The sequence below is a fragment of the Typopeltis vanoorti genome, chromosome 25 (assembly GCF_054136105.1).
Source record: "Typopeltis vanoorti isolate ZY-2024b chromosome 25, IOZ_Tvanoo_1.0, whole genome shotgun sequence".
Classification (NCBI taxonomy): Eukaryota; Metazoa; Arthropoda; class Arachnida; order Uropygi; family Thelyphonidae; genus Typopeltis; species Typopeltis vanoorti.
Genome location: NC_143573.1, coordinates 58,516,394 through 58,538,131, shown reverse-complemented (window position 1 = coordinate 58,538,131; position 21,738 = coordinate 58,516,394). Strand labels below are relative to the sequence as shown.

The 21,738-nt window shown below is 37.4% G+C and overlaps 2 protein-coding genes across 3 annotated transcripts in view; one reads left to right on the top strand and one right to left on the bottom strand.

Annotated features, from left to right (window-relative positions):
* The window catches only part of LOC150092769 (ciliary microtubule-associated protein 3), a 102,996-nt gene extending 85,337 nt beyond the window's left edge, over positions 1-17,659 (bottom strand). Inside the window, exons 1-2 of the mRNA XM_090414742.1 lie at positions 17,489-17,659; positions 7,391-7,527 (exon numbers count right to left, since the gene is read on the bottom strand). Coding sequence (XP_090270868.1) covers positions 7,391-7,527; positions 17,489-17,525 — 174 coding nt within the window. The 5' untranslated portion in view covers positions 17,526-17,659. The remainder of the gene's footprint in view (positions 1-7,390; positions 7,528-17,488) is intronic.
* A 77-nt stretch (positions 17,660-17,736) lies between these two features.
* Positions 17,737-21,738, top strand: part of Tfb1 (transcription factor B1) — a 165,134-nt gene continuing 161,132 nt past the window's right edge. The window contains exon 1 of one of the 2 annotated variants that reach the window (XM_090414441.1): positions 17,737-17,766. The gene's annotated coding sequence lies outside the window, so the exon portion shown is untranslated. Of the gene's footprint in view, positions 17,767-17,997; positions 18,104-21,738 lie in introns of those variants that run through there. The other variant, XM_090414442.1, reaches the window with a different exon arrangement.

Below are 21,738 nucleotides of genomic sequence, written 5' to 3'. Positions count from 1 at the left end.
ATATCATCCAGGTGGTGACATTGCAGAAATGAATGAACCAATAGATTATATGGGGATTGCAGTGAATGAAGTGGAGGTGAGTGGTCTATTGCATAACCTCAATGTCAATACATCTGATATAGTTGAGTTACTGAGTGAGCACTTTGCAAGAATATATCATCCAGGTGGTGACATTGCAGAAATGAATGAACCAATAGATTATATGGGGATTGCAGTGAATGAAGTGGAGGTGAGTGGTCTATTGCATAACCTCAATGTCAATACATCTGTGGGATTGGATGGTATACCAGCTCATGTCGTACGTGAAGCAGCTAAAGAATTGTTAGTACCCTTGACATCATCATCATCAAATTCCTGCCATGTACCCTCAAGGGGTGTACAGGATATGACAGTACTACATGAAAAAACTACATCATTACTAACTTCCTATCTACAATTTTCCTCCAAATCAGTCTGTTACTTGTCAAGACTCCAACATTATCAGATCTTATATTTCTATCGTCTAAGGCACTTTGTACCGTATCAATCCACCTATATCTTGGTCTTCCTCTGGGTCATTTTCCTGCCAACCTGGCAGAGAACACTTGTTTTGCTAATCTTTCCTCTCCCATTCTATTTAAGTGACCATACCATCTGAGATTAGCTCTGCTAACGCATTCCTGGATGCTGACAATGTCAAGTTCTTTCCTAATATCCTCATTTTTAATATGATATTGCCATTGATGCCATCTGTTCACGCCTCTAATCTTTCTCAGGACTCTCATATCTGCGGTCTCTAGTCTTTGGTCAAGTGTTTTACTTCTGACCCAGCTCTCAGATCCATAAGTTAAAATTGGTTTGAACACATTTTTTTGTTCAAACCAAATTTAAACCAAGTTCAAACACATTGGTTTGAACAGTCTTGTATACAGCTAATTTAGTGTTCCGACTAATTTCTTTCTTATTCCATATGAATTTATTCAGTTGACTTCCCACGATACCAGCTTTGCTGATTCTGTTGTCTATTTCTATATTTAGTTTACCATCTTCAGTAAAAATTGTGCCTAAGTAGCTGAAATGTTTTACTTGTTCCACAGGTTCTCCATTCACAACACAGTTGACATTTTCAATGATTCTGCCTATTTTCATTGTCTTTGTCTTTTTATTGCTGACCTTCATACCATATCTATTACAACAGCTATTCAATTTAGTCAGAGAATCTTGCAGACTTGTAGCGGATTTATTTAGAAGTATAACATCATCCGCATAAAGCAAAGAGCTGACATTAACATCTCCAATTTTGATATCAGGTTTAATACCACATTCCTTCATAATGTGATCCATATAGATAATGAATAACAGAGTTGATAATGTACATCCTTGTCTCACACCAGATTTAACATTAAACCATCTTCCTGTACTTCCTTCAATTCTAACTGCTAACTCACAACTCAAATAAAGACTAAGCATTGCTTGATATAATGCCCCATTGACACCATATAACTGCAGCGTATTGAATAGCTTCTCTGTTGGCACCTTGCCATATGCCTTTTCCAAATCGACAAAACTTAAATACAGATCTTTGTTATATTCCCATGCTTTCTCGACTATTTGTCGTAAAGTGAAGATCTGATCCTGACAGCCTCTATTTGGCCTGAATCCAGCTTGTTCTTCACCAAGCTTTTCTTCCACAATTCTTCTCAACCGTTTCTCAAGTATACTTGCATAGATCTTGCCAGGAACACTCAGTAGGGAAATACCTCTGTAATTCTCACATTCAGTTTTATTTCCCTTTTTATATATGGGTACTATGAGAGCTCTACTCCAATCATCGGGAATTCGTCCCTCTGTCCAGGCTTTCTGAACTATGCAGTGCAGCCACTGTAAGAATTTTATACCACCATACTTCAGCATTTCTGGTCGAATATCATCTACTCCTGCTGCCTTTCCACATTTCAAGCATTTGATGGCTTTTTCTACTTCAAGTATGGATATGTATTCCTGACTGCATGCCTGGTCAGTGTTTTTTATCACTGTGCTGTCATCACTGCTTGTTTCATTTAGCAGTTTTTCAAAGTAATTACTCCATACTTCAAGGATATCTTTTTCTCCTGTTTTCATTTCACCTTTATCATCTCTAATTCCTTTTACAGCACTCTTTCCTCCATTCCTAAGCTTCTTCAACAACCTCCAGAATATTTTGCCACCTTCTTGATATTTATTTTCTATATTCTTGCCAAAGTCCTCCCATGACTTTTGTTTAGCTAGTTTTACATACTGTTTAGCTTTCTTACATTTGTCTCTGTATTCTGTAAGAGTAAAAGCTGACTTATTTACCAGATACTTTTGATATGCTTTCTTCTTTTCCTTCACTGCCTCTTTAACTTCCTGTGTCCACCAGGGAGTTCTGATTTTTTTATCCTTGCACACAACCTCACCACATGCCTCTCTGTACCCTCTGTACCACAAGTACCCTTGACCATTTTGTTTAATTTGATTCTCAGGTGTGGGTTAGTCCCGATGGGGTGGAAAGAGGGGGAAATAGTTCCACTGCATAAAGGAGGTTCCAAGACTGCTGTTGTAAATTACTGACCGATCAGCATATCAGGAATCATTGTCAAGGTCTTGGAGAAATTAGTCAAGAAAAGAATACAGGACTGGATAGATGAAAATGGGATATTGTATGGGGAACAACATGGTTTTGTGAAGGGTAGATCATGCCTCGGTAACTTGCTCACGTTTTATAACAATGACGGCTGAACTGGATAAGGGTAATGGGTTTACAGTGATTCTACTGGACCTTGCCAAGGCCTTTGACAGGATACCACATGGAACTCTAATCAGTAAACTGGAGTAGATGGGGATGGATATAGGGTTGGTGAGATGGATAGGAGGGTGGTTGATGGAGAGATACCAGAGAGTGGTTTATTCAGCAATTGAGTCCAAAAGACGGCTTGTGACTAGTGGTGTGCTGCAGGGCTCTGTTCTTGGACCACTACTTTTCAATTTGTTCATCAATGATATAGGAAAGGATCTGAGAGGAACTGTTCATTTGTTTGCTGATGATGCAAAGTTGGGTAGAGCAATTGTGAGTGCACAGGATGTCAAAATTTTACAGGATGATTTGGATAGTTTGGAGGGCTGGGCTAGGGAAAATGGATGTCAAATTAATGTGGCAAAGTGTAAAGTTATGCATTTTGGGGTGAAAAGAATAGCAGCAGTATATCACACTGGTGGAACTGTAGTCCAGGAGATTGATGAGGCCAGGGATTTAGGAGTGTTGGTGGATAGGGAATTGAAGTTTAGGGGGAACATTGCAAAAGTGGCTAAATCAGCTCATCAAATCACTTGGCTTCTGAAAAATACTTTAACAAGCAGAGACAAACAAGTTATTGTTCCTCTGTATCGAGCCTTCATAAGACCCCATCTAGACTACTGTGCCCAGATATGGGTGCCAGGGTTTCTTCTTGATGGGGAGGAGGTGGAGAGGATCCAGAGACGAGTGCCCAAGATGATAGCATGTCTGTGGAATGAACCTTATGAGAACAGGTTGAAGATTTGTGGGTTGCAAAAATTGGTCAATAGGCGGAAAAGGGGTGATATGATTGAGACATTCAAATTACTGAAGGGTTGCTATAAGATTAATCCAGAAGATAATTTTGTGAATAGGACTGGTGGTGGGAGGACTAGGGGCCATGCATGGAAGCTGGGCAAGAGTGTGGTTGACAAGGGTGTTAGAGCTAGGTTTTTTACTTGGAGAGTGGTGAATGAGTGGAATAAGCTGTCAGAGTCTGTTGTGGATGCTACGACCGTGAATGAGTTCAAGGCAAGGTATGATAGATACTGTGTGAATGTCGAATAGTTGTTCTTGACATGAAGTTAGGGCCTCCCTTGATGAGTCTGTCGACTCCTTGGAGTTGCCCGGAATAATAATAATAATAACTATCTACCAGCCATAATTATTTTTCCTCTTGCTTACCACATAGCAAAAAAATTCTCTTCGATTAGCTTTGACCTGACTGTTCAATCTCCTCTCATATTCTACTTTTTCAACCCATGCTTGTCATTTTCTGGCCTGCACTATATATTCTTAATGCATCTGTTCACTGCAAACTGTCTTGTACTTCCTCAATAACAACCTTTGTAACACTGCTTGATTTCATCATTCATTCATCCATCTCACTCCTACTCTATTTATTCACTTAACTCCTGGTATGCAGTTATGCATTGCTTATGTTAGATACTTACTGCTTTATCATTTCCATGCACTGTCAACATCTTTTCTACATACTTCATCAATCCAATGTATCAATGTTAGTTGAATATGGAGCTTTTGATAATCACCCACCTTACAGTTCCACAACAGACTTTGTAAACATTTTATTTTTTTTTTTCCTGTTTGACTACCTTCCAAACCAATATCTCATTCAGAACCACATTCTGTGTAGATATCACCAAATCTAATACTGATAAATCTCATCTTCCATCACATGCTGTTTTAGATAGTTATCCAGCAGAAACTGAACAAATTCACTCTCCTTGTTACTATACATTATCTTCTTTGCAATTCACATACCTATAATTAAAATTTCCCATTAGGGTCATCTTCCTTTTACTTGCCCAACTAATTTGTCTAAACATTTCACAATCAATATTCTCCACATTCCATGGCCTATAACAGCTTCCTATTAGATATACTATTGTACTGATTTTAACTTCACAGCAAACAGCTTCAAAATCTCACACATACTATTATTTTCCACTTTGACTCTTGACTTCATCTTTCTATTCTTTTGGGAAATTCTATATCCTACCATTTCAAGTGCTGACAGTATATCACCTTCAAGTCAACCAAGTTTCACTTGGCTGACTGAGGATGACATCTGCCAATTATTTTTGGACATACTGATTCAATCAATGCTACAAACTCAGCCCCTTTATTTCTGATACTGCATACATCAGTATACATTCATAACAATTCTCCACTCTTTGAGGCCATCCCATCAACACAATCACTCTTTACTCTCTTTCTGCTACAGTGCACTTTTCTCTTTGTTGTGACCATCCCAGTTTCCCTGATCTTGATTCTGATTTTCATTTATATACTTATCATCCCTATCTTAAGAAATGAGATCTCTTATCAGTCTTGAACTGACTAGACGCAGATTATCATGATTTCTGCAAGACTTTTAACAACAAGCAGCATGCAAGGGAGTGTAATGAACTGGATGACTGTTTGGAAATAGATTGTGATGAATAAAGATTATGCATTTAAATTTTTTTTTCCCCATTTCTTTTCATGTTTCTACTGTTTCTTTTGATTGTATGAGCAAGCTGATAAGTTAATATTCCATGTATGACATATTATACCACATTACCATTACCTTTAATATCTGTGTAAAATGAAGAATTAATTGGACATTTATGAGTAAAGACTAAATTTCTTCCTTTGTTATACTTTGTGTTCCTGTTTTTTTTTTTTTTTTTTTTTAAACATGAGCATGTGGATGAAGTTGTAATATTCCATTTACGATATATTATTTTCTTTTTTACATTGTTATTCTGCATAACTAGCTTTGACATCTGTGTAAACTGAGAAAATTAATTTATGACAGAAATAAAACATGATAATGGTAAAATTTCAGGGTTTTATTAATTGCATGACACCTCCAAGGACTCATTGTGGAAGGCACTCTGTCTACTGCACGTCTGTCTCGCTTATTAACCCTAGAATATTCATAATGCTCACCTGTAAAACCAGAAAAAGTGTACGTATCAACTTCTGTCATATTACTACAGTATTATACCAGTGGTTTTAGACCCACAAAGTTTATTCTAATTAAACAATATAGAATCATGAATTATATCCCATTTATTTCAAGTAGAATATATGTAGACCCTCTTGTAAATTCGAAGATGACATCATATAAAGATCTTTAAGTTAGTGAAAAACATTTGCTCAATTATTATTATTCAGGCCTCCATGGAGTCAAAAGACTCATCATGGGAGGTCCTTTCTAAGAACCACAAGTCTATCAAGACTCATCGAGGGAGGTCCCTCCTAGGAAACACAAAGTCTATCGTGCTACTCCTTAAATGCATTGACCGTTCTCGCTCTCACTACTCCATCAGTCAATGCATTCCATGGTTCAACCACCCTCCATGCAAAGAAACCACTCCTCATCCTCTTTCTCACAGTTTCCTTTCGTAACTTCCAGGGATGGCCCCTTGTCATGACTCCTTCCTGCTGTCTAACCAAGCGAAAGAACTTCCCAGTATCAACCCTGTAACCACCTCTCAACAGTTTAAAAGTCTCAATCATATCACCTCTCCTTCTTCTATCCACCAAACTCTGCAGTCCACACTCCCTCAGCTGATCCTCATAACAAACATTGTACAGTCATGACACTATCTTTGTTATCCACCTTTGTACCCTTTCCACAGTTAATTTATCCCCTTCAAAATCCTGGGGAACCAGATCTGAGAACAATAGTCTAAGTGTGGTCTGATCAGTCTTATACAACGGAATGATAACCATTTTATCTTTGCAGGTCAGTGTCCTTCTCATAATTGCAGCAATCCTCTGTGTTACCGTCACTACCTTTGCAATATGTCCCCTAAATTTCAGGTTTCTATCAATCATCAACCCCAGATCTCTTGTCTCCCCTTCTTCCTCTAGTTTAACTCCTCCCATAGAGTATGTAGCGTCCCAAACCTCAAGACCTTACATTTTGCTGCATTGAACTGACATCCCCATTCATTTGCCCATCTATCTAGCTTATTCAAATCCTCTTGCAGGGCTACCACATCTGCACTATTACTAATAACCCTTCCCAGCTTCGCATCATCCGCAAAGAACTGAATCCCCTTGCAATCCATGGACAATGTCATTGATATAAAGGTTAAACAATATAGGTCCCAGTACTGAGCCCTGTAGAACCCCACTTGTAATCTTCTGCCTCTTTGATATTGCTCCACCATACACACCTCTCTGATACCTATCGGACAGCCAATCTGAATCCAGTTGATCAATCTGACATCCAGACCCATGTGCTGCAACTTGAATATCAGCTTATCTTTATAATGATAATTAATATGGGAAGATGGAACAAGGTCATTCCTTGAATCTGAATAACAGTGTGGTGAGTAAGGAAGAACAACAGTAGGTTTTTGCCTAGAATAGTGGGTCAGCAGAATACAATGCATGAAGATGTCAATGTTAAGAGTCTAAATGACTTTATACAACAGATACACAGCTGGTTAAGTCAACCTCCCATGAAAGGTCTTCAGTGGTAGTCTATTAATAGTAGTAGTAAGAATAACAACAACAATCTTACCAAATCAACCATATAAAACAATGGTAGTCTATTAATAGTAGTAGTAAGAATAACAACAACAACAACAATCTTACCAAATCAATATCATAGGAACCCGGACCTGCAGGAAAACGACTCTTAAAGTAACGTTCCTGCCCAATGCGATTATGAGGTACTGTATCAGGTAAAAGTGGCCGTTTTTGGGTAGTTCCGAAAGCTATTTTAGATTTCTCTGTTAAAATAAAAAGTTTTATTATTATATGTATAAAACAATGTATTTATATATTATAATGGTTAAAGAGATACTAGGCACAGCTGATATACATATATATACACGCACACATACTGATGTTTCAGTGTAAAATTACCATTATCCTCTGAAAAGCAAATGACATTGGTTAACAAATCATATAAATGATATAAATGTAATGTTCTTTGCAATCAAACAAAGGATATAAATGTGATGTTCTTTGCTTACTGAGCATACAGTAAGCAAAGAACAGTCCCACTATATGAGACTAGTAAAGTGCAGTTAGAAAAAAGAAAGGTTATTTTAATGCAATTTTAATGCTGGAGAGTGGTTGGCGAGTGAAATGCATTGCCTGAGTGTGTTGTGAATGTAGACACATTGAATCATTTTAAGGCATGGTTGGATGAGCATTGTGTGCACTAGTGTGTACCTCCCATAATGAATCTCTGATTCCATGGCGGTCAGATGTTAATAATAATAATAATAATTTTAATGCACAGAGAGCATATGTACTCAGCAAGGGAAAAAAATTTATTAATTTGTATTTAAATTTTTATTTAGTGCCTCTGTAGCACAATTGGAAGAACGACGGTACATCGCACCCTTCAACTGGAAAAGGCCTAAGTTCGATTCTCATTGTGATGAGAAGAATTTTTATATAGGAATTTTTCAATTCAAGGTTAACCAATCTCATATGGAGGTAGCAGAGTTTTCTCACTAAAAACTCAGATTTTTTAATTCCACACAGACAAATCAGCCTTCTGAACACAATCAATTTACAGAAAAAAATACTAGTGGTGGTGGGAAGTAGATGGTGTTGGTGTAGATGATGATGATGGTAGGAGTGGTTCGGTGTAGTTGGTGGATTAAGTGGTGGAGATTGAGAGCTGTTGAGTAGGTGCCTTCCCTCGATGAGTCTTCAGGCTCCTTGGAGACGTCATGAAATAATAATAATTAACTAACATGAACTATGTTACTGCTTAGTTGATATTTGGTGATAGGGAGGAGGAGGGGAATTTTATTTTCATGGCACAAAGATATTACAGATCATACTGTGCCAGGACACAGGTTATAACAGTACATAAGGTAAACAGTTAATAGGACAATCACAAACATCCATGTCCATGCGTGTGTGGAGGCTTAAGTGCTGTGAGGACATCGTGTTGGAGGTTTAATGGATTTTTTACAACACTCAGAAAGGATTAAAACAGAATTTAATACTTCCTATATTTTGACTCAACCACTGAGACAGCTTCAGCGATTACAAAAAAACTAATGTAACATAAACACAAATAAAAAACAATACTAAGCCCAACCACGTGGGTGACACTAAAGTCCTAACTAGGTGGAGCGGCCTCTGGTGATAAGTGTTTCCCAAATCTTAGGAAGCTTAATGCAACCATATTTATTAAGATTTGGTTGATTTCTGAGAGCTGCTGCTGATTCTAAGAATACTCTCTCGCCACAGCAAAATTTTGATTTTGCTGTGGTGGGGCATGGTGGTTTTTTTTATGAGATCCTATTGGTTGTATTCAAGACATGGTCAACAAGGCCTGACTGACCATAGTCACGGTTGCAGATGTATGACTTGTGTTCCTCCAGGCGGATGATTGCTAATCTGCCTGTCTGTCCAAAGTATGCCAGCTTACAGGAACAGGGTACTTTATAAACTCCAAGCACTGACAGAGGAGGGAGCTGATCATTTGTACAATGGATAAGGATAGCAAGTTTGAGGTGGGGCTTAAATGCTGTATGTAGGTTGTACCTGTTTAAACTCTTGGCTATTTTTTCGGATGTGCCACAGATGTAGGGTACGGTGATGGCATTTGTAAACTCTTTCTGATGAGAAGACTGGGGAATGGGGGAGGAACCGATTTTTTTTTATACTGTGATCGCTGTAGCCATTGGAGAGGAAAGTATTGTGTATGTGGTCAAGCTCAGTTGTGAGGGCGGTTCCGCTGGAACAAAGATTGTGGGCTCTCTTGGTAAGAGTTTTAATAATGCCATATTGTTGAGCAGGGTGGTGGTGGTGGTGGGAGAATTTGTGAATGTATCTGCCTGTGTGCATGGGTTTTCTATATACAGGGAAGGAAAGTGTACCGTTAGGAAGGCGTGTAACTAAGGTGTCTAGGAAGGGTAAACAGATGTTCTTTTCCCTTTCCATCGTAAACTGGATTCTTGGATGTAGGCTGTTGAGGTGACGGAGGAAGGAGTCTAATGTGTCTGGGCCATGAGGCCAAATAGAGAACACATCATCAACGTATCTTAGCTAGATAGAAGGTTTGAGAGAGGCTGAGTCTATGGTTCGTTTTACAAAATCTTCCATATAAAAATTGGCAAGAGGGGGGGGGAACCCATGGCGGTTCCCTCTATCTGCTTGTAGATGTTGTTCTTCCAAGAAAATACCAAGAACTGAAGGCAAAGGAAAAGCGATCTAAGATGTCAGAAGGAAAAACATTTTCTAAAGGTGTTAAGATATCAATTAAGGGGAATATTGGTAAACAATGAGGAGATGCCAAAGCTTACGAATATGTCTGTGTTATTTAAGGTTAAATTTTCTATGAGGGTTTTAAAATGGGTAGAGTTTTTTATATAGGATGTGGAAAATATTTATACGAGTGGATAGGCTTATGTATTCGTCAGACATGTTGTAATAGATTTCACGGTATGATATGAACACACATGGATAAGAAAATAACTATTTATTAACTTAGAAACTAATATTTCGTTGGTATTATATCCAGCATCTTCAGAGCACACAACACAAAGTTTGTTACAAAAGCAAGACAACCACAATCCGGTGTAACAGTGGGGCTAGTATAAGTAATTGCAGCGTGCAACACATGACTAAAGTCCTAATATGGTGCCATCTAGGTTAAAAAAAAAAAGTTCAAAGTTTTGAAATAGTAGTCCAAATGATAGTCTTAGAAAGTTTGAAAAATAAAATAAAAGTAATAAATATTAATTTGGTCTTAGGATGACTGTTTCCCAAATCGTTGGTAGATTTATACAGCCATACTTGTTAAGGTTTGGAGTATGTTTTAAGGCTTCTGTTGATTTCAGGAACAACCTCTCTGACTTGTAGAAGCTTCTGTGCATTACTTTTGTTTCTTTCCAATTGATCCTGTGTGCAGGGGTATCCAAAGCATGGTCTGCCAGACCCGACTTGCCATAGTGAAAGTGTCGGATATATTTTTTGTGTTAACTGAGGCGGATGTCCGCAGTTCTTCCTGTCTGGCCATAGTAGGCTTGATGACAAGAACAGGGCACTTCATAGACTCCTGGATGTGATAAAGGAGTGCATTTGTCCATAGGTGAACGGATGAGAGTTGCTAATTTTACATACCGTTTGAATACTGTGCATAGTTGGTGTTTGTTAAGCACCCTAGATATCTTTTCAGATGTGCCTTTAATGTATGGGATGGTGATAGTTTTGTTGTAGTCTTCTGTGGTAGATAGGTAGATTTCTGGGTAGCATTTAGTATGTTATCAATCTTATGGGGATTATAACCATTGGTTAAGAAGGTGTGACGTAGGTGAGAAAGTTCAGCAGTGAGAATTGCTCTAGCTCTATTGGTTAGTGTTTTTAAGATACCATATTGTTGAGAAGGGTGATGGTGTGATTGTTTGTGTAAATATCTCCCTGTATGTGTGGGTTTTCTATAAACTGAAAATGATAAGGAACCTTCTGAAAGACGTGTGATCAGTGTGTCCAGGAAGGGCAGGCAGTCATTGGCTTCTAGTTCCATTGTAAAGTGGATTTTAGGGTGCTATTTAGATGCACTAAAAATGTATTCAATGTGTCTGGGCTATGTGGCCAAATAGCAAGCACATCATCAACATAGCATAGCCAGAGACTAGGTTTGAGAGTGGCTGTGTTGATACCTAATTTTTCCAGATGTTCTATGTAGAAGTTGGCTAAGGGGGGAGAAAGGGGCAAACCTATAGCTGTCCCATCTAACTGTTTGTATATTTTCCCTTTCCATGTAAAATAACCTGCCTGTACTATGAATTTAAATAGCTGAAATATATCTAGGGGAAATTGTGAATTTAGTTAGTTAAGTATTTCAATCACTGGTACATTAATAAATAATGAGGTGATGGCTGTATAAATCTACCAAAGATTTGGGAGACAGTCATCCTAAGACCAAATTAATATTTATTACTTTTATTTTATTTTTCAAACTTTCTAAGAATATCATTTGGACTACTATTTCAAAACTTTGAACTTATTTTTTTTTTAACCTAGATGGCGCCATATTAGGACTTTAGTCTTGTGTTGCACACTGCAATTACTTATACTAGCCCCACTGTTACACTGGATTGTGGTTGTCTTGCTTTTGTAACAAACTTTGTGTTGTGTGCTATGAAGATGCTGGATATAATACCAGCAAAATATTAGCTTCTAAGTTAATAAATAGTTATTTTCTTATCCATCTGTGTTCATATCATACCATGAAATCTATTACAACAGGATGTGGAAAGTCCAGTGAGAGGGGTCAGAGAGTTGGCCAGTTGTTTTGACAGTTTGTAGCAAGGTGCATTAGTGGCATCTACTATAGGCCTTAGTGGGGAATTGGGTTTGTGGATTTTTGGTAAACCATAGATTCAGAGGGAGGACGGGAACAGAAAAATCTACAAGAAGATAGAGGAAACCACCATGGGTTTCCCCCCCCTCTCACCAATTTTTATATGGAAGATTTTGAAAAACGAGCCAAAGACTCAGCCCCTCTCAAACCTTCTATCTGTTGATGATGTGTTCTCTATTTGGCCTCGTGGCCCAGACACATTAGACTCCTTCCTCAGTCACCTCAACAGCCTACATTTAAGAATCCAGTTTATGATGGAAAGGGAAAAGCACAACTGTTTACCCTTCCTAGATACCTTAGTTACACGCCTTCCTAACAGTACACTTTCCTTCACTGTATACAGAAAACCCACGCACACAGGCAGATATATTCACAAACTCTCCCACCACCAACATCCTGCTCAACAATATGGCATTATTAAAACTCTTACCAAGAGAGCCCACAATCTTTGTTCCAGTGGAACCGTCCTCACAACTGAGCTTGACCAAATACACAACATTTTCCTCTCCAATGGCTACAGCGATCACAGTATCAAAAAAATAATCAGTTCCTACTCCATTCCTCAGTCTTCTCATCAGAAAGAGTTTAGAAATGCCATCACCATACCCTACATCCATGGCACATCTGAAAAAAATAGCCAAGGTTTTAAACAAGTACAACCTACACACAGCATTTATGCCCCACTGCAAACTTGCTATCCTTATCTGTTGTACAAAAGATCAGCTCCCTCCTCTCTCTTGAATACATCAGTCTTCTGTAAGCTGGCATGCTTTGGACAGACAGGCAGATCAGCAACCATCTGCCTGGAGGAACACAAGTCATACACCTGCAACCACGACTATGGTCAGTCAGGCCTTGCTGACCATGTCTTGAATACAACCCATAGGATCTCATGGAAAAAAACTACCATGATCCACCACAGCAAATTCAAAAAAGAGAGACTATTCTTAGAATCAGCGCAGCTCTCAGAAATCAACCAAATCTTAATAAATATGTTTGCATTAAGCTTCCTAAGATTTGGGAAACACTTATCACCTGAGGTCCCACCCTACGTTCCAGGCCACCTACAACTGTCCTTAGAGGGTACTCCAACTAGTTAGGACTTTAGTGTCACCCACGTGGTTGGGCTTGGTATTGTTTGTTATTTCTGTTTATGTTACATTAGTTTTTTTGTAATCCCTGAAGATGTCTCAGTGACTGAGACGAAATATAGGAAGTATTAAATTCTGTTTTAATCCTTTCTGAATGTTGTAAAAAAAATCCATTAAGTCTCCAACATGAGATCCATGCCCATGACGGGATTCAAACCCTTGGTCTCTTGGCTGGAGAGCAGATATGCTAACCACTTGGCCAACCAGGCCAGCTATTTCGTGACATATCTTTCCTCACAGAGAGGAAAGATAGTGTGTGTGTTGCCTAGGTATGATAATGTCGAACTGAGCAGAAGAGTGGTGATATTGAATGGCATAATAGTGAGAATGTGTCAGAAGAGAGGATTCGAATATGTGGATGCTAGGAGCGCGTTTGAGAGCAAAGAGGAATTGTATTCGAGAGATCGCCTGCATTTGAATGAGGAAGGATGTAGGCATCTGGAGAGATTGCTGTTCTGAAAGAGTCAGTGTGTCCCAGTGTGGATGGTAGCAGGGGTGGCCTCTTGTGAGAAGGGGAATGGCATCAGGTATTGCTGAGCCCAGTGGAGTCTAGAGGGGATAATGCTGGGTATAGAAACAATGGCATTTTTATGCTTTATACCAATGCCAGGAGTAAGGGAATGGAATTTCTAGAATTCTTGAGGGACAAATGTCTTAGGCAACATATAACAGAGGGAACAAGAGGTTTGGATTTGGTTATAGTATCAGAAGAGCTGATAATAACTGAGATGACATCTCTCCCACCAGTTGGAGAGAATGACCATTTGGTTTTGACTTGGAAAATGAATAGACATGCAGGAGTATCAAAGAGACGGGAACGTATGTGGAATTATAAAGCAGGTGATTATAAAAGTCTTACATGTCAACTTAGGGAAGTTTAGTGGAGGGAGGAATTGGAAGGTTGGGATATCATTAGTGCTTGGGTAATTGTGAAGGAATATTTGTTAGCAGCAATGGTAAGCTGTATTCCATGAGTGAAGAAGAAGACACAATTTGGAGTAAAGTGGATGACAAACAATATTAAAAGGAGCTACATGCGAAAAAGAGGCTATGGAAGAGATATAAGGAGACAGGTGAAGAGAAGATGCATGAAGAATATAAGACACAGGCCAGAAGAGTGACTAGTATGGTAAGGAAGGCAAAACTGGAATATGAGAAACAATTAGCCCTTAGATCCAAGGAAAATCCTAGGGAATTTTGATATGGTCAGTGTGACACAAACTGGGATCTCAAATTATTAATTATCCCTAATGCATTCAGCATGTAAAATATGATTTACATCTGTTACATCTGAGGCAGGGAATTATAGGGGATTAATGTTAGCACTGTGGATGGGCTAAAAATTATATTATTTGAAAATCTTGTTCTAAAAATCAAGTAATACATTTTCTAGCATCCTAGACAGTCACTCATTCACTTGGAAATGTCATCCTCATCACTTTTTCTTTTAATGTGCTCTAATTTTATGCTTCAATTTCCTTCTCAAAATCTTTATTTTCATTATTCTATTGAAAATGACTGTCGATGGATATAAACTCTTCAGTTTTTGATGTGGTTAACTTCTAATAGGATGTCATTTTCACTATTGATCATATTTGGCACATCCGTGATTGAATGCTTAAAACCATAAGTGAGGCAAAACAGTTCTGAATGGTCCTGTTGCTTATTATTCCTCACCAACTAGCAGCCACAAACTGTAATGATTGTAAAAATTTAACTTTTGTGCTGACACTCTTAGCGCTTGTCAAGAACCAGTAAAATTTTCTTGATTTCCATTGTAATTCCATGTCTCCACTCATAAGCCAATTATTAAAAAATTCAGATACTCCACACCCTGAAAGCATCTAGCATCAATGACATTGTGTCCCAAATAAAGCAAATTCATGTTATATTCTCATTCTCTTTTTGTTCTTCCAGACTTGTCCAATAAAACAGCTTCCCCAGTTAATCAGTCATTGTTTAATTAACCAATTAAATGAGTATTTTTCTCTCCGCCATGTTCAGTGACTAATTTCAAAATTCAACTAATCTCTGATGTTCAGGTTGGTTCTTTTTTCTGTCCAAGGAACTGCACATCCTTTCTCCAGGCCTACATTTCAAAAGCATTGATCTTCTTAACTGCCTTGTTGTATCCAAGACTCTGAGTGACAGAAAATAAAGTATCTAACCAGATCTGACCTTTGTGTTGAAAGATATTTTTCTATATCTTAGTGAGCAGAGTTGTGAATTTTCCCACTATAGTCTATCTTACTAAAAATAATTTTATTTTTTAATTATTTTAAAAAAAATTACAAACCTTCAAAAGCTATATAGATCTATTCCAGTCACTCAACCAGTACCTTGTTAAAATTAGGCTATATACTGCCATGATATCAATAAATTAATTTTCATGTTCTTCTAGCAATATTTTTGTTGCTTCTCAAAATCAGGAAGTGAACTGTAGCTTTTGTAACTAGTAATCATTGCTAAGAAAGTTGTGCAATTATCATCTGACTAATGAGACACTAGTGGAGTTTATTCATAGTTGTAACAAAGCTGAAGTGAAATCAAACAAATGTTGCCCTGTATTCAGCATGATGCCAAATTGGAGGTGGACAAAGTTACGCATTGGATAAAAATAATTTGTTAAAACTGATATTATATGGCACCTCAATGGAATGCTCATCACTTTAAATTTGTTCCAGTCATCAGGACCTTAAGGGAAACATTAAGGTTGGTTATATATCTTCTTCAGCTTCATTCCCACTCAAGTGGAATTTCTACAGTGGATTAACCTTCTCATCTTGGCTAACACCATGTTCTTCTCTAGTCCAAAGGTCTTGGAGGTTCCCTCTCAAGCTATCTTCTCATCCATGTTTAGATTTCTCCTTACTCTTTTTTGCCTGGTGGCATTATCTCTGGCACTCTCTTCCCACATAGCTTTTGTCTTGCTGCATAACATGACAAACCACCTCAGCCTTGTTTACCTAATCTCCCCAGATACTTGGGTCACCTTCATTGTCCCCCCAGATCAGTGACTTTTTTTTGGTCTTGTTATTCCACTCACAAGTATCAGCATTCTTATTTCAGCTAAGTCCATTCTCTTCTCCTATTTCTTGGTTGTCTGACAGGTCCAAAACTTATGAACAAAACAAAAATCAGTTTGAACACAGTGACAGAGGTAAAAGTTTATGTAGGCAGCTGGTCACTTTAAATCTACTCTTGGACAAGAACTTCTATAAGGTTTATGTACTGTGTACAATTAGCTAAAAAAATATATGCAACTAGAAAACACTTTTTTTTTTCTAGGAATGAAATTTTTTTTGTATTTCAAGGAAACAACTCATAAGGTGTGATAACTACCTCACCACCTGAATACAGAAATCAATATGAAGCAGCATATTCAATGATATCAAATATAGGGCATAACAGTTACATTGTATTAATTTTATGTTACTTCATAGAACACTGCTGCTGTTTTCTATACACTCATATGATTATATATGTTTTCTATATACTCACATGGGAGAGGGGGTGGGGGAGTAGAACAAGAGGTCATTGTTGGAAACTGTATAAGGAGGGTGTGAGCAAAGGAGTGAGAAGCAGGTTCTTTGCATGGAGGGTGGTTGGTGAGTGGAATGCATTACCTGAGTGTGTTGTGGATGTGGACACATTGAATCAGTTTAAGATACAGTTGGATGAGCATTGTATGCAATAGTACCTCCCACGATGAGTCTCTGACTCCATGGAGGTCAAATGTTAATAATAATAATAATTATTATTATACTTTATTATCATATTTAACTACCAGTCACTGAAGTACACTTTGTCCTTCAAAACGCTTTAAAAATTATTACATCAGAAGGTATGATATGTTCTTCACAGTTTCCTAATTTTGCATCTTCTGTGAACAACTGAAAGTCGTCTTTTAACCCACTAGATATATTATCAATAATTTAAATAGTAAAGGCCGAATCTTACTTTTCGTTATATTATATACTACGTATTATATGCAACCAAACGCATATAATCTGTTAACTACGATTTGTTTTTCACCTTTTTTGATACTTCAAATAATTTCAGGCAATGTTATAACAAAATTAATGTACATCCTGGGAATTCTTTAGTGATTTTCCTTACTATTTTTGTGCTAAACTATGTTTAAAATTTTAACAAAAAAAAAAAAAAAAAAAATCGCAACCAATATTGAATGTATTCTCTTACCAGAACCAAAGACAACTGCTGTGGATATGGTCATCATTGTATTATCCCTAAAATCATTCACATAATGCCAGAGAAATTTTGACTAGTTGTAAAAATAAAATGCAATTACACATCCTGAAAACAAATTATAGCAGTCACATACACCCTAGCCACTTCTATTAATTCCGAACAGGAAATTTGATGTGTAGGTATTCATTTACGGTTGCTATTGGAGATAATGACGTTCCTTCCGGTTCCCACAATGCTTCGGTGTATATGGCTCCGTGCTGTGGACCGGGGTGAGTAGTCTTGGTATTGGCTTTACGGATCCCTTTTTTAAAATATATGTATAGAATGAAACTTCGATCTTATTTTATCATAACGATTTGTGTCGAAAGTCAACCATTTCGGATAAACATATACACGAAAACTTTTGCGATAATGCAATTGTAATAGCATAAGCGAATGCACGTTGCATTGCTTAATGTCAAATGGAATGTATTAACAATGGGTTTTAAGGAGCTTCCTTTTCGTTTAATATTATGTAGGTGTATTAGTGAAAGATATTAACAAATCAAAAGTTAGAATGCGATAAATTACTTTACAGTTGGGCATCGACTACTGTAAACGAGCATGGTTTGTATGTTATACCATAATTTTATTTAATTATTGATTTTTTGACACTTTCGGAAATAACGAAAGTTGCTAAACCGCTTCTCTTACGCCAGATAAATATAATGCATCATTGTGTAATAATCTGCCTTCTAGATCGCTCATGTCATATATATATATATATATGTATATGTGCGCGTTGTGCTTAAAAGTTCGTGCTTTGAGTAACAAGTGCTTTGCATATGTCAGTAGTATTCATCCGCTAATGATGTACAGAAAAACTTTCCAAAATGTTTTCTTCGCTGAACAAAATTCCAAGCCATCCATCCATCCCATCAAACTGATTCCTTCCTCCATGTAAAAGCATAAAATTTTGTTTGATTTGTTTTATAGAATAATAGTTTTTGTAGTTATTGCCTAGTTTAAAAAATCCTGAAAGATGAACAATCGAGCTGAATGGATGTTAATTATTATCATTGTTCTGTCACAATGGCTTAACTACTGTGCTAAAAAACTGTAGTGATGAAAACAGCAGGGGCCTTGTTTAAGTAGGTAACACCAGCCGTTTATCTTGTACCCTCATTGTCTTTGCTTAAGCCACAATAGAATATAGTTGTCTAAACTCCAAATCTCCAAGTAGATACCTACTGACAGTGTGCACCACAAGAAGTTGAGGATTGGTTAGAAGCCCTGGTCATTTTGCTGCATTCCTTCATGTAGATACTATTAAATCATCTTTAAATGTCAAGAGCAGTAGCATGTTTTTCCAAACCTTTTCAGGCTGGTGATGGAGACTAACAGATCAATTGTGGATCTAGAGTGACTCTCTCTATACTGGTGGTAATTGATGAGGTGGTAGGCATGCAGGTAATGGAGAAGTGCGATTTTATGCGTTGAGATAAGTGCTAGTTGAGTGTAAAAGATTGTAAACTTGATTGGTGTTAGCTATTGGAGTCGTTTCACATATCCACTGTAAACCATTCCTTGTTGTATAAGACTTATATGGTTTCTGGCATAATAAATGTCTGATAAGCTACATAATCATATAAGGAACTTCAGATGTCATGCAGTATGAGTTGCTGGTTCCGGCTTAATACTTATGTGATCATGGCACCTTTAATGTCCTTAACATGAGTGAAGTGAGTCCACTTTAATTTTTCCTTTTATATTTGATGTTGTTGAAGCGTTTTTATAGGCAAAACTTCTTTCATTTTCTGTAATATTCTATATATTCTAAAGTTTTTTAAGGAACTCTTTTGAGGCAGATGTACTAGCCTATACCATAGAAAATTTTATGGGATGCAAATCAGTTCAGTTCTAATATTGTTTTAAAATTGTGAAATATGCCTCAAAACTCTGATGATGGAAGGCAAGAAATCTACCCTATGCTAAATAAATTTCTGTTATGCTAGTTGGTTTCTCAGAGTAGAGTAGTTTATTTGGTAACTTTGAGTAGTTATTTTAAAGAAATGATAGAATAGATAAGTTTTTTGTTTTTTTTTCATCTTTGTTGAAGCTTTTTTAAGGTGGTGAGGATTTCAAGTTTTTGTTATGTGAAAGGAGTTGGCATATGAATACTTTCTCCTTATAGGTGTCTAATAATACTCCTCTTGCTTTCTCACTTTCTTTTATTTTTTTTAATGTCTAATGTCCAACAATGGAAGATTTTTCTCCTCAATTTCCAGTGTGAATTTAATATTTAAGTGAATTTTTAAGAAAATGAACAAACACTTTTAGGTGTTTAGATTATGTTTCCAAAAAGTAAAATTATTGTCCATATATCTTCCACAATATGCATATCTTTAAGGTAGCCTTGCGACAGAACTTTTTTCAATGTTATTGACATTTAAATTAGCACTAAGAGTCGAGAGTAAAAAATGGGAACACATTTGCTTATCTGTATTTCTGGACTTCCATGACTTCCAATTTTCTAAGTAAAGAAAAATAATTCCTGAGAAAGATTAAAGGAGTGAACAGATGGCATCAATGGCAATATCATATTAAAAACGAGGATATTAGGAAAGAACTTGACATTGTCAGCATCCAGGAATGCATTAGCAGAGCTAATCTCAGGTGGTATGGTCACTTAAACAGAATAGGCGAAGAAGATTAACAAAACAAGTGTTCTCTGCCAGATTAGCAGGAAAACGACCCAGAGGAAGACCAAGAAATAGGTGGATTGATATAGTATAAAGTGCCTTAGAAGATAGAAATATAAGATCTGATAATGTTGGAGTCTTTACAGGTAACAGATTGATTTGGAGGAAATTTGTTATAATTTTTATGTAATGATGTAAATTTTTCATGTAGTACTATCATATCCTGTACACCCCTTGAGGGTACAAATCAGGAATTTGATGATGATGATAATGATGAGAAAAATAACTGAAGGCGGTGTTAGAAAGAGCTTATGTCTGGTGTTTTTTATTATTATTATTATCTGATCCACACATGAAAGGCCACAAAGCACATTTGTGCTGTGTGGGGGGAAGACTGTTCTAAAGGACAGAAGTAGATGGAATGAAAGAGGAAGCAGCGAAGTTGGTTTGGCGAGTTTCAAGATGGACTGTAAAAGGGGATTGGTTAGCAATGGCTCTTGTTTTAATGATTTTGGAGGAGAGTTGGAGCAATAATAGTGGCCAATTCAGCAGAGCACCGTCCATGAAAGTATCTGTAGAAGAGGCACAAGGCAAAAACTGAGCGTCTGTCTGTGAGAGAGGGATTGATGGGTATGTGAGAAAGGGATCATTAATTAGCTGGATTGTCTTTTTCTGGATAGAATTGAGCAGTCTTAGAGAGCATTTTGGTGCACTACTCCAAATATGGGAGCAATATTCCATGGCTGGGTTGATTTTGTATAGAGTTAGCAGCTGTGAAGGTGTGTCTTGTGCAAAAAAAGTGCACCAATTTTTGTGGAAACTATAGTTGAAATGTGGTTGTGCCAGTAAAGATCGGAGGTGCAAGTCATTCCAAGAAGAGAAATCGGATCATTTTGAATATCTCAGTATTATCGAAGGTAAGGAGGAGAGATGCGAGCTCTTTCTTGCAAGAGATCAAGCAGGACTTTGTTTTGGTGTCATTGAAGTTTACACGGCTGTATTTATCCCACTGGGATATAGCTAGGAGATCTGAGTTCAGGTCTCTGGTCATGGTAGATCTTGAGGATTCTAATACTTGAGCACTACAAGGTTTGTGGAAATCTGAGGAGGATAAACTGTCCCTCATGACACAGTGAGCAACAAGTGAAAATGTTGGTGATCCAGTTGCAGAGTGAGGAAGGCAGACCATAGGATAGCAGTTTGTTAAGTAGGCCCCTATGCCAATCCCAATCAATTGCCTTTGAAATGTCAAGGACAATCATGTGAGGTTCTCCATGGCCAGAGCCCAGAAGTGGGTGTTGAAAGCAAGAAGATCAGAATGCTGATCACTGATTAGTTGGTATGTCTCCATGCCCTACTTAGAGGACGATTTCTGCTCCCGAATGATAAAAGAAGCCACAACAGTTATTCATTCAAAACAAAAGCTAAATAAAAACCAAGGATTAATTCTGCCTGAGATCTGGAAGACCCTCATTAGATCTTTAAACTTGCCAAAATTAAATTTTGCTACAAATTATAGCACGTTCTTACATAACAAGTGAGATCATACATGCTTTATGC